Raw genomic sequence first — 14,277 nt, forward strand, 5'->3', positions numbered from 1 at the left:
TGTGCTTTTTATTTTTATATCAGCTACATTTTTAATGTATTCGTTGACCTATCCTATATTTACTTAGGCTATTTTTTTTCCTTCTAGCAACAACCAATTAAAAATTGTCAAGGACTTGAAAATGTATACAATTTTCACTAATAACACTTTCTTCGATTCCAATTTCCCGCAATGTACTGGCACTCATGCCAAAGGCTCTTAGTTAATTTAGATTTTCATTGGGTTCTAGAGTCAATTTCATCTCTCAAATGTATTCTTCAACTATTCTTGAGATAAATATGATGTGTTTTCTGTAGTAAGTTGCTGTTATTATTACAAACTATAAACCTGATGTATAGAATCTCTAGCTGTATCTAGGAGAAAATGTACAAGTTGCATAATTAAGTATAAACTTTTGAACTAGAAATTTGTAGTAAATTCCACCAACTTTGTATCGTAAAAATATTAGATAACAAACAACTAATAAAATCTAGACTAACAAATATACCATGGCTCAGAGTTCCTTCATCCTGACGGCCAAAATCTACATAAGAAAATATTACATTAAAACTGTATAACTTTAACTTTGTTTGTTTTGAGAGGCGACACCTCAGCATTCACATGAGGATCATCGGCTTCTTCAATATCTAAAGCTTCCACAGCACTTCCATCTATTCGACTCAACTTTATGGTTGACTTTTCTTGTTCCTTCTGAGAAAGAGAAAAAAAATGAGGTAAGTACAAGGAAAAGAAGTACAGTACAGTACAATAAACCTTTGTCTCAGTTTGAAAGTTTATTATCTGACTTGGAATATTTCAGTCCCAAACCCATGCCTCTCAGGCTAGGTAGCACTAAAGCTTTTTCTATTTGAAGATCAGGAACCCATGTGTTTGAACTAGACCCAGTTCAGTTAAGAGTTTGGTTATGCATTTGCTTCCATAGTTCATATTGGCTGGCAGGCCATGCAGTATTCTCTGTGGGGATTTAGCTATTGTGCTTCGTGCAAGCACTCGTGTGGCACGATGTTTTTCCTCTCTTTAACACTGTTGTCCACTTGGCAGAGGTAGAGGATAAGACTAATTTTAAATTCGCCCATTTTTCCCCCCCTAGGGTTCCTGCGGTTTGGTGCGACTTATGGCTCTCATTGCTCCTCTGGAGAGGGGATATTTCTAGCCAGCTGCTTGTGTTCAACTTTCCTTGGAGTTCACCTGTTTCTAGAGTGTTCATGATCCCTTAATGGAACAATTTCTCAGCTAGTTCCCAATAAAACAATCTTTGTTAGGAAGGGAACTGAATCTTTACATTTCTAGTGGGATATTTCATTCTGTGGCTTTGCTGCCTCCTCCATGCTATTGGAACATGTCTGTTTTACCTGCCCTTTGATTTCTGTTGGTTACTGTGTTGATGTATAAGGATGGGGTGGTTATAGATGGATCCATCTATCTATAACCACCCCATCCTTATACATCCTTACACAATCCATCTATAACCACCCCATCCTTATACATCACACAGTAACCAACTATTGGATAAAACCTAGCTCTTGCATAATCTTCTGTATATTCAATGAAAAAGTCAGGGGTGCCAAAGACAATGTAAACATCATACGTACACAATTCTTCAGTTTACTGCTAACAAACATAAGAAATATTGCTAGAATAACAGCAGCTTATAAGAAGGAACTAGGGGGAATTTTTTTCTGGAGTTAACAGAACAGCTTGCCTGTGATTGCTATAGTGACCTGGTGTTATGAAAATGCACAGCTTCATAGAGCAGGTAATCACCAGGGGAGGCGGGCCCCAGACTAGGCTACAATAAAGGAACTACTGACCCCCAGATAAGTGGAAAGAATACTGAGAAAGATGTAGACCAGAGGGAAATATGGAGACTGCTAAGTGATATAGATAATGTTAATGGAGAGAGAGATGTTGATAATACTGAGTGAAAAAAGTACTGATGAAAGTGAGCAATGCTGAGGAAAGTGTAAAGGGTCAACAAAATACAGAATCATTATGTAACTTAACAAAAACAATTCCACATTGTTCATGTAGCATACTATTGGGTTATGGAATAAAAAAGTGATTCAATACAAACCTGCAAATCAGGACAATCCTTCACCAAGTGTTCTACGGATCCGCAACCTCTACAGGCCCCGCCATTAGGGTAAAGACCTCTGGGGTTGTCGGGACACTCTCGGGATATGTGTCCAACGTCCCCACAGATGTAGCAGGTTGCATGGGAGTACTCTGAACCTTTTGGTTTGAGAGAGCAGTCACGAGAGGTATGCTCAGTTGAGCCACACTGCAAAACAAGAAAAATAACAATAATGTTTTAGAACAGCATTTCTTAAACTTTGCTCTGCAGAACTCGCAAGTTCTGCGGAAGGTATCTAGGGGTTCCGCAAAAGATAATGATAAATAGGCGAATTCTACACATTTGTAAATATATTTTGTAATAATTTTTGTGTTTAATGTTTATTACTGAACCAGCATTAAGAGCAAAGACAAAAATCATCACCTTTCAATTCTTAACGAAATCTGTGTATTTATCAAAAATTCGACCCAGAATTATTTCAAGGGTAGATGTCACCCCCTAGGGGAGTAATATTGCCCCCACTGTTGAAAATGCCTGCTTTGGAATATCATTTAAAACTAAATGTTGATAAAAATTAAACTTGACATGTCACTGAATTTGTGAAGCAGTGATTTGGTGAAGCATTAATTTAACATGCTAGTCTCAGTATGATATTAGTGAAGTAGTTAAAGCACCACTTGGTAACACCAAGAAGGAAATAGAAGGTTAATACTTAAGGATGTGTAGATCAGCTATCTGCATTGAGACAGTATATATATATAAGGCATGTGAGAAAGATTACATGGTGTACATGGCATTTATGGAAGTGGAAAAAGTTTTTAACAAAAGTTAAAATACAAGGACTTTAGAGTGATGAGCACCTATGGAATTACAGTAGTTGAACATATCGCTGTAATTTTGCTGACTGTGGATCGTGTGGAGGTATAATTTTGCCAATTGTGGATCGTGTGGAGGTGTAATTTTCCACAGGTGGATAATGGCACCATTCCTTGCAACATGTTTAAAAACTTTGAGTGATGCACTGCTAGACTGGAAAACTGTGGAACTGAAGCCTCTCATCTGTAGTCAGTCCTGTGTGTGTAATATTGTGTAGTATTACTAAGTGTAATTACAGGGTGAGAGCTATGCTCATAGCATCCTGTCTTCCCAGCACTCTGTCATATAATGCTTTGAAATTATTGACAGTTTGAGCTTTCACAGCCTTCTCACTTGTTCCAACCGTCTACCACTCTGTTTGCAAAAGGAAACTTTTTAATATTTTTTTGCATCTTTGCATTCTTAGCTTAATCTGTGACCTCTTGTTCTTGAAGTTGCCGGTTTTAAGAATTCCTCTTTGTCGTGTGTATTCACCTAGTTGTTGAATGTGTGTGTAACTACCTAAGTGTAGTTATAGGATGAGAGCTACGCTCGTGGTCTCCCGTCTTCCCAGCACTTTTTGTCATGTAACATTTTGAAGCTACTGACGGTCTTGGCCTCCACCACCTTCTCACCTAACTTGTTCCAACCGTCTACCACTCTGTTTGTGAAAGTGAATTTTCTTATATTTCTTCGGCATCTGTGTTTAGCTAGTTTAAATCTATGACCTCTTGTTCTTGAAGTTCCAGGTTTCAGGAAATCTTCCCTATCGATTTTATCAATTCCTGTTACTATTTTGCACGTAGTGATCATATCACCTCTTTTTCTTCTGTCTTCTAGTTTTGGCATATTTAATGCCTCTAACCTCTCCTCGTGGCTCTTGCCCTTCAGTTCTGGGAGCCACTTAGTAGCATGTCTTTGCACCTTTTCCAGTTTGTTGATGTGCTTCTTAAGATATGGGCACCACACAACCGCTGCATATTCTAGCTTTGGCCGAACAAAAGTCGTGAACAATTTCTTTATTATATCGCCATCCATGTATTTAAAAGCAGTTCTCAAGTTAGAAAGCGTGGCATAGGCTCCTCGCACAACGTTCTTAATGTGTTCAGGTGACAGTTTTCTATCTAGAACCACCCCTATATCTCTTTCTTTATCAGAATTCTTTAAAGATTTCTCACATAATATATAGGTTGTGTGGGGTCTATGTTCTCCTATTCCACATTCCATAACATGGCATTTATTAACATTAAATTCCATTTGCCAAGTGCTGCTCCATATATTTATTTTGTCCAGGTCACCTTGAAGGGTATGACAATCATCTAAGTTTCTTATCCTTCCTATTATCTTAGCATCATCAGCAAACATGTTCATATAACTCTGTATACCAACTGGTAGATCATTTATGTAGACAATAAACATCACTGGTGCAAGAACTGAACCCTGTGGTACTCCACTTGTGACATTTCTCCAGTCCAATACATTGCCTCTGATTACTGCCCTCATTTTTCTATCAGTCAGAAAATTTTTCATCCATGTTAGAAGCTTACCTGTCACCCCCCTCCAATATTTTCTAGTTTCCAGAACAACCTCTTATGTGGAACTCTGTCAAAAGCCTTTATTAGGTCCAGATAGATGCAGTCAACCCAACCATCTCTTTCCTGTAAAATCTCTGTGGCTCAATCATAGAAACTGAATAAATTCAATACACAGGATCTTCCAGATCGAAAACCATACTGTCTATCTGATATTATATCATTTCTCTCAAGGTGTTCTACCCATTTAGTTTTGATTAGTTTTTCCAATACTTTCACTATTACACTTGTCAATGATACAGGTTTATAATTGAGGGGGGTTTTCCCTGCTGCCACTTTTGTAGATTGGAACTATGTTAGCCTATTTCCACATGTATGATACAATTCATGTACACAGGGATGCCTGAAAGATCAGGTGAAGTGGAATGCTTAGCTCAGATGCACATTCTCTCAGAACCCATGGTGAAACTCCATCTGGACCTACTACTTTGGTCTTACTTAGCTCCTTTAGCATATTTTCCACTTCATCTCTAGACACCTCTATACGCTCTATGTTGTTCTCTGGAATTCTTATTGTGTCTGGTTCTCTGAAGATCTCATTTTGTACTAACACACTGTGGAACTTTTCGTTTAATGTTTCACACATTTCCTTTTCATTTTCCGTGTCTGTCCCCCATTTTCAACCCCTGAATATTATCCTTTACCTGCAGCTTACTTTCAATGAATTTATAGAAAAAGCCTGGATCTGATTTACATTTGTCTCCTATACCGTTCTCAAAGTTCCTCTCTGCCTCTCTCCTTACTGACGTGTAGTTGTTTCTTGCATCTTTGTATCGCTGGTATGTTTGGGGGTTTGGCCTCTTTCTATAATAATTCTATGCTTGTGTCTTTTGATCTCTGGCCCTCTCGCAATTACTGTTGAACCAACCCTGTTTCCTAGGTCTGCATATCTGTTTTGGTATGAATGTTTGTGCCTTCATCATATATTGTGCAAAATTTGGCATACATCTCATTTACTTCCTTGCCTAGCAACAAGTCTGTCCAATTATACCTAAGAAAAATTTTTTAAGTTCTCCATAGCGTCCTCTCTTGAAATCGAGTTTAACAACTTTTTCACTGTCCCCATTATCTACTAGATTATATCACATAGCGTATTTAATGTCCAAGAGGACATGATCACTCTTTCCCAAGGGAGGAAGGTACAGGATGTCAAATACTTCTTCTTTCCTGGTGAATACTAGATCCAGGTCTGACATAACATCCCCTTCCCTCATTCTTGTGGCCTGCTTGACGTGTTGATACATGAATGTCTCCAAGATGAGGTTTACAAATCTGCATGTGTGTGTGTGTGTATTCACCTAGTTCACCTAGTTGTGCTTGCGGGGGGTTGAGCTCTGCTCTTTCGGCCCACCTCTCAACTGTCAATCAATCAACTGTTACAATCTAATTCCCCCCCCCCCCCCTCACACACACCCAAGAAGCAGCCCATAACAGATGTCTAACTCCCAGGTACCCATGTACTGCTAGGTAACAGGAGCATCAGGGTGAAAGAAACTGCCCATTTGTTTCTGCCATCACTGGGAATCGAACCAGGACCCTAGGATTATGAGTCCAGAGCACTGTCCACTCAGCTATCAGGCCCCATAATGATGTGTGCACATGCATGTGCCTATGAGTGATAATGTCACGATCATGAATGATAATGTCTAAAAGTAGATATGATACCATAGTTACTTACTTTATAACAAATAGTTATTTGTCCTTCACCAGTCTGCTCCGATGCTTCAGGACAAGCTGACACCATATGACCTGGCTGGCGACACTTTAAGCAAACTAATTTCCTTTCGTTTTTTAATAGGCGCTCCTCTTTACGGCGTTCCTTTTGCATTATAATTTTTAATTCTTCATTAGAAACTCCTTCTGATGTAAGCCGATCTGCAATACCGTGATAAAAAACCTGCTTTGTCATTTTTATTGAACAAACTTTATTTGCTCTGCCAAAACCTATTCAATTTCATCCTAAAATTAAATTCAGGATGAAGAGCAGAAGACAGAATACCAAGATATATCTATGGAATAGGCAAGTGCATCAATACAACAAAAACTTCAATATGGGGAAAGCCGTAGTTATCAATGATACATAAATATAGTACTGTACTATAATTAAATGCAGTGTGGAATATACCAACAAAGCCTTTAGGCATATAGTGGGAAAAATGTTGATAAAATGATTGTAAATGTACAGGAAATAACAAAGAAACTGATCGTGAATAAACAAGGTGGGTTTTATGGTGGCAGAGGCTACGGGCATCAGATACAGTATGTTATTGAAGGTAGCTGGAAAAAAGTACCAGTACTTGTAATTGTCTGTAAAGTGTACAAGGATTTTGAGAAGGCATGATCCTCATCTGAAATGTGATGATTCTGTCATGCTGAAGAATTTTTAGAGAGAGAGCATGTGCTCAACATGTCTGAAGGCATTCAGCTTCTTCGGTTAATCTGCTAAGTGTATGCATAAACCCAGATCCCAAATCAACCATAATGATGTAATAATGATTGGTTTGATACCACTGCAAGGATTTGCTAGGATTATGAGTTGTCCTCATAGTTGTTCAGTACAGTGATAGCTCAATTAAATGGAGTTCTGCATGCAACAGGAGAATTACAATTACATGATTACTTTAGAATAAAGGAAACAGCAGAATGGCTATTGGCCAATACGAGGCAGTTCCAATTTATATCTGCCCAAACTCATTTATATACCTGTACATATTTTAACTATGCTTGAAACAATCCAGCAATCCTACATATATTTGTTCCCACATACCTAGTAATTTGTTCCATAAATTTACAACCCTATTTCCAAACCTGTATTTTCTTTGACTGTTAAGATAAGGTGATTTGGATAAAATGAGGGAAAATGACAATATGGAAAAGGTTTTCCTGCAATAGGTAGCTATGGAACCAAGTGATTCAATCAAGTGAGATACCACTCACTGTACATGGATGGGTTCAAGGGGAGAGGACTATATAAGAATATCAGAAGGGTGTAAAATTAGACTATGACAGGAATACCATAAATGGAATATGCTACCTTGCGATTACCTTGCAATGATTTTGGGGCTCAATGTCCCAGGATGCAGATGCTCCCAGCCTGACGTATGAATCACAGCCTGGTTGATCAGGTATCCTTTGGAGGTGTTTAATAAGTTTTCTCTTGATCACTGTGAGGGGTCGGCCAGTTATGCCCCTTATGTGTAGTGGAAGCGTGTTGAACAGACTCGGCCCTCTGATGTTGATAGAGCTCTCTCTCAAGAGTACCCATTGCACCGCTGCTTTTCAACGGGGGTATTCTGCACATCCTGCCATGCCTTCTGGTCTCATGTGATGTTATTTCTGTGTGCAGGTTTGGGACCAGCCCCTCTACTATTTTCCACATGTAAATTATTATGTATTTTTCCACCTGCGCTCAAGAGAATACAGATTTAGACATCGGTCCCAACAGATGTTTTACCGAGTGGATTCTAGCAGTAAAGGATCTCTACACACTCTCTGGCTTTGAAAGGGGCTGTCATTGTGCAGCAGTATTCCACTTTAGAGAGCACCAGCATCTTGAAAAGTATCATCATTGGTATAGCATCTCTAGTTTGAATGGTTCTTGTTATCCAACCTGTCATTTTTCTTGCAGTTGTGATGGCTACTTTATTGTGTTCCTTAAAGGTAAGGTCTTCGGACATGAGTACACCCAAATCCTTTACATTACTTTTTCATTCTATGGTATTATTTCACTGTGTTTTGTACATAGTTTCTGTTTTTATATTTTATTTTTTTCTGTAGTGCAGGAGCAGGAACTTATCTTCATCAAATACCATATTATTTTCTGTAGCCCATTGAAAGACCTGATTTAAATTCATCTGAGTGAATAAATGATATAGAGTACTTATGAAGTGTTTGCATTCAAATGTGCAGTATATGAGTGAAGGAGAGGAAAGCCAGAATGGACAATATGGTGATCGAACACATGAGGACGTGGGGATTAAGTGTTAGCAGTGTACGAGAAGAGCCTGGGAACGAGGCCGGGTGAAAGTAATGTGTGAGGTGGGAGTAAAATGTTCCATTTTTACAAACTACGAGAAGCCCTATACACCTAGTTATATGGAGCCGGATGTTTTTGTGGAATGTGGTTGTGTTGGTTATACATGATCTTATGTAATAAATGATGTACGATAAATGGATGGGTATAATTTTGAAGTATCTTCAGAATTTGTCTATACAGTACCATAATGTAATCTACTCTCTTCCTGATTGATGCCTCCCGCACCCTCCACAAAAACAGAAAATGGGAGAAAAAATAAACATCACCCATAAAAAGACTGGTCTACAAAGTAAAGATAACATGGTCCACAACACTGGTCCATAAAGCTGAAGGCTCCACAAAAACTTTCCCATTTTTACTCAACATAACAAACACATTCTTAATCAAGTCCTATCATTTAAAAATCTAAATTATATTTACCTTATTCCTCAATTATATTCCATGTTTATGTATAATAAAAACATTTGTAAAATACAATACATATAGCACTTACCCCTTAGCTTATTTAGTCTATCTGCAGACTCCTTCTTGACCCAGAAACCTTCAAATCTAACTACTTCATTGTCTGCAGATGTGGCATTGCTTTGTTTCTTAGCATTACTTTTTTGTCCATATGTGCCAAAAGTCATTAGGTGTCTTTTTCCTGTTAATTTTGCCATTTCTCTCAGTAATTTTTTATTCTCAAATCGTTTCTCTTTCTTCATGACTCGCTGGAATAGTATTTGTTCAGCTGATGTTAGTTCTTCTGAATCGTTGCCATCGACTCTTGCCTCACGTATGCTCCTCAACTTCTCTGTTTTTGCAGCCTCGAGCCTCTCAACTGCTTCACGCTTCACCCAGTAGCCTTCATACTGAGTCATCAAGTCACTCTCTTCGAAGTCCAATACAGTGTGTGTATTATCATTAACATTTCTGCCTACAAAGTTATTCTCTTCACGGTCAAATATTTGACATCTATTGCCTTTAAGAGTGTCTCTGTGCAAGTTCTCCTCTTCATGTTCAAATACTAGATGATTACTGCCTTTAAAAGTGTCTCCGTGAAATTTCTCGTTTTCCTGTTCAAATACTATTTGATTACTGCCTTTAAAATTGTCTCCCTCAATGCAATTTTCTTTACAGTCGAATACTAGAGTGTCAGTACCTTTCAAATTATCTTCTTTAAAACTATCCCCTTCCTGTTCAAATTCTAGATGGTTATTACCCTTAAAATTGTCTCCCTCGGACATAGTTTCTTCATTGTCAAACACTGCATGTGTATCATCTTTCATACTTTCTTCCTCAGTCACACCGACCTTTTTCTTATCTTTCTTGCTAGTTTTTATTGGACTTTCTGCTAATGCGACATTTTGTGTATTTTCTTTGTCTTTCTTGTTATTTTCTATTGGACTTTCAGTTAAGGTTACCTTTTTCTTATTTTTCCTGTCTTTTTCACTTGTCGGACTTTCAGTCAAAGGAACGTTTTTCTTTTTCTTTTTCTTAATTTTTATTGGACTTTCAGAGACATGCTCCTTTTTCACTTGTTTCTCTTCTCTTAATAGGTTCTTTTGCTCATATATCAGTTCAATCCTCAGTTGTCTGTGGGCCTTCCTTTTGGCTTGCATCATTTTTCTCATCACCTGTAAAGAATTACCAAGATATAAACACTGATAAAACTAGTTTAATATAATAAATTTGGAAATTAATCTGTTGAAATATGACCATTTGTTCTTTAGTAATTATCAGCACATTGGAGAAATTGGTAAATGACAAATAATGTGAGTTTCATAGTGGAAGAGATTGTATGGGTCAGATACAGTACTTGTATCGAGACAACAAGAGTAGAATGCGTGTCAGACATTACAGCAGGACTTTATTGAGTGCTGATAAGTTAGGTTTGATTTGTTACTCAACTCTCAAAGTCATAAAGACGGAGACAGTATTACAGTTATAAATGCAACTTGTGGAAGGTGTCTCGAGTAGATCCATAACTGTAGCACTGTCTCTGTCTCTCTTTGGTGCTTGATTAACTAGCAAAACCTAAATCTTATCATCACTCAGTAACTAAAATGATCTACTGTTCGCTACAGGAAAGAAAATAATTCTTCTATTATTTAAGATTAATTACAAATTGCAGTACTGTACTCACCACTACTGCATCAAGACCTTCTACTCGAAGGCTTTCTTTTAGGAGATCAAGTTTTTCCACCATCTCCTGTTTGACCCACATGCCATCATATCTAGTCATTCTTTCATTGTCTTCATATGGAAGGTCAAACCACGTCCTCTCTGTTCCATCCTTAAAAACCTTGACCCGCTGACCCTGAGAATTTATAACAAACTCCTTTTTGGGGTCTGAAGATATAATTTCTTTTACTTTCTTCTTTTTCTTGCCTTTTACAGCTTTATCTTCAGTCAATACTGTTTTCTTTATCTCAGTTTTTAATTTCTTTGCTTCAGCAGCATCTTTTCCATCTACAAGCTCAAGTTTCTTTTTCTTGGGTGACCCTTCATTACTATCTTGTTCAGTCTTGGTTGTCCTCTGTGCAATCATTTCTGACCACGGTGTTGGCTCTTCCAATATGCGTTTATTCGAGCCCTTCGACCCATCAGCCCGTGCAAAGCGAACCATTGTTCAGGCTCCTAATGATAAGCTCAGTGGCAGGTGATGCACAGTATCAGGTGTTACACTAGCAGGTGTTACACTAGTAGGTGTTGCACTGTATCAGCTGTTATACTGGCAGGTGTTGCACTGTATCAGCTGTTATACTGGCAGGTGTTGCACTGTATCAGCTGTTATACTGGCAGGTGTTACACTGCATCAGGTGTTACACTGGTAGGTGTGACACTATCATATGTGGCACTGTATCAGCTGTTATACTGGCAGGTGTTACACTGCATCAGGTGTTACACTGTATAATGTACTACACTTGCAGATGTTACATCAAGTGTTACAGAAGGTATCAAGTGTTACACTGGGTGTAGAGGTGTCAGGCGTGGAGCGTAACTAAGATATAAGGCGAGGCCAGACACGTGCGCCTCCTCCAGCCAGGCAGTGTTATGGTTCTTCGATTACATCCGCCAAAAATCTTTGCTCCAAACATGTTCCTACTTAAAAAGCATATAATAATATAATATAATAAATAAATAAATAAATAAATGTTTATTTAGGTAAGGTACATACATACAAGAAATTTTTACAAAGATTGGTGGACTTATAGATAGAGCTAGTACATACAATATACAATATTATACGCACAAATAAAGTTGTAATCTATCTGTAACTCTATCGAATTAAAAATAAATATGAACAATATTATCTAAAAGTATAATGAAGCATATATCTTAAAAACAGGCACGTATCACCCTTAATATATGTGAATGAATTTTAATCCCAGATAACTACAACGATTCGCAAATTTATTAATTGAATAGCTCGGGGAAGGTCGGCCATCTTGGCGCGCGGATTGAACGCTCCTGGCTGGACTTTCTTTCCACACCTTACCTGGAACTCATCTTTAATTCAGCTGGCTTCTTTGGGCCAGTGTGTGCTCACTGCAGCTACCCAGGGGCTCACAGGACCGGGGGAGGCCGGAGCCTCCCAAATGGACGCCTCCCCGAGCGGGGGCGCCATGGATGTTGACAGCAAGTCCCAGAGAGGAAAACGTCTGCTAGAAGATGAGTCGGCTGATGTTGCCCCAGAGCGAGATGCTAAGAGGATATCCTCCCCTTCAGAAGACCTTAGTCTTGTGGTACCCCGTTCCTCGTTTGTGGTAGTCCTAATCCAGTCAGAATCAGGTCAGTGCGTCTTTGCAAATCCTCGTACCTTAGGTGCAGCAATCGAGGCTTCCGTATTGTGGCCACATTGCCTGCCTGAGACCATACGTACCCTGGGTAGGGGTGCAGCACTCAAGCTACATATCAGAAAGGAGGCTCTATCACACATCTGTGTATCCGACATTAATAAGTTGGGGGACTGGCCTGTCAGGTGCCGACAGGTATTGTCGCAGGAGGAGGAGTCTCGGGCCCGGTATGGGAAGATTGGCCCAATTGACCAGAGTGTAGATGTGGATGACATCCAGGCCGCTCTGCAGGTATTAGGGGGTGCATCAGTGAGATTATTGGAAGTTACCAGGATTCGCGGAGCAGCAGGGCCGACATCCATGGTCCGTGTAAAGTTCGATGGGCACCTCCCTGACCGAGTGGCACTACACAGGACCTCGTATCAGGTTCAGCCCTACAATTTCCCTGTTTTACGATGTTACGCTTGTCATCTATTGGGCCACAGTCGCCTGACCTGCCGTAATACAGCACGGTGTGCAAACTGCGGCAAAACTGGCCATTCAGACAGAGATGACGGTGGGTGCTCTGCTGCACCCCGCTGCTTTTTATGCCATGGCCATCATAAGGTTACGTCTAAGAGTTGCCCTGTATATCTTGAGGCCCTCCAGTTGGACATCGATCACAAAACAGCGGGGACACCTCGACATGAGCTGTTCCAGAAGTTGCGTACCCTCAATCAGCCTATCGCTTCTTCTCGCCTCCAGGTTCCCCCTGGTCGGGCCTCTTCACAAGTAGGAACTAGCAGACGCTCTTGCCTGTCCCAGTCACATGCCACATACGCCCAGGTTGCTAATCGATTTTCCCTCCTGGGTAGCCTTGACACTGACGGAAACTCATCCACGGATACAGACATGGACGCTCAGTCTCGGCCGGAGCCTAGCACTCGTCACCCTCCTGCCTTTCCTCAAAGAAGCCAACACCGGCGTCGTCGACACACCCATCGATCAGGAGGTACTGCTCCAACAGACAGCCCTGATGATCCTCTGGTCCCCCAGGCACTTTCCGAAGGGATTGTGACACCGGGGGAACATGAGACCCAGAGTGAGGCTCCCACCAGTCGCAGACGCCGTCAAGAGAGTTCGCGAGCCGACCACCGCTTCCGTCAGGCAGAGAGAAACATAGATCAACATCCTCTTGACTGGAAGTCATTGATACCACATATTTTACTTACTTTGTATGAAGGTTTTATGGCTTTTTCTAGTGGTTCCCCCTTTGGAGACGTCTGTGCACTGGTGGTCAAAAAGTTAGCTGTTGTATTTCAGGGATAATGGCGCCCCATCCTGAGAATACTGTGGTGTTTTGGAATGCCCGCTCCCTTTTTAAGAAGACGCAATTTTTACGCAATTTTATCGCCAGCGCACCACCGTTGATCGTGGGACTCTGTGAGACTTGGCTTACAGACGATCTTTCCTTCACAGTGCCGGGGTATTCTGTCTATAGACAAGATCGGCCAGTACGGGGTGGAGGGGGACTTGCCCTCTTGGTCAGGGACTCAGTTCCCAGCTCCTTGCTCCGGATTCACTCCTTCCCGGGTGGACATTTAGAATTCTTGGCAGTGAAGGTCGCCCTCTCCCATGGGTGGGGCACCTTTGGAGTTCTGTATAACCCCTGTCTACCGGTAACGAAGAAGGAACTAGAACACTATTTTGGTCAGATCACAGACACCTGCCTCGTCATGGGTGACTTTAACGCTCGGCACTCATCATGGCAACCCATGCTATCGGGTCGCCACCACAACATGGCTGGCCGAGCCCTATTTCAGTTTCTCCTTGACTCCCCAGACCTCTCCTTACTGACGCCGCCAGGTTTGGGAACTCGGATAGACCCGCTAAATGGCCATACTTCAACACTCGATCTTTGCATTGGAAGAGGCCCCTTCACGATGGCGCAGATATGGACCG

General features: G+C 40.5%; 1 protein-coding gene across 1 annotated transcript; it reads right to left on the reverse strand.

Annotated features, from left to right (window-relative positions):
• LOC123758654 (uncharacterized) lies at window positions 1-11,609 on the reverse strand. Its single transcript, XM_045743182.2, has 5 exons — window positions 10,683-11,609; window positions 9,051-10,173; window positions 6,200-6,396; window positions 2,075-2,281; window positions 1-690 (listed from the first exon to the last, which is right to left on the reverse strand). The coding sequence occupies exons 1-5, from the start codon at window positions 11,163-11,165 to the stop codon at window positions 544-546; spliced, it is 2,157 nt and encodes a 718-aa protein (XP_045599138.2). The 5' UTR covers window positions 11,166-11,609; the 3' UTR covers window positions 1-543.
• Window positions 11,610-14,277: the final 2,668 nt, after the last annotated feature.

This window comes from Procambarus clarkii, chromosome 31, assembly GCF_040958095.1.
Source record: "Procambarus clarkii isolate CNS0578487 chromosome 31, FALCON_Pclarkii_2.0, whole genome shotgun sequence".
In the NCBI taxonomy this organism is placed as follows: Eukaryota; Metazoa; Arthropoda; class Malacostraca; order Decapoda; family Cambaridae; genus Procambarus; species Procambarus clarkii.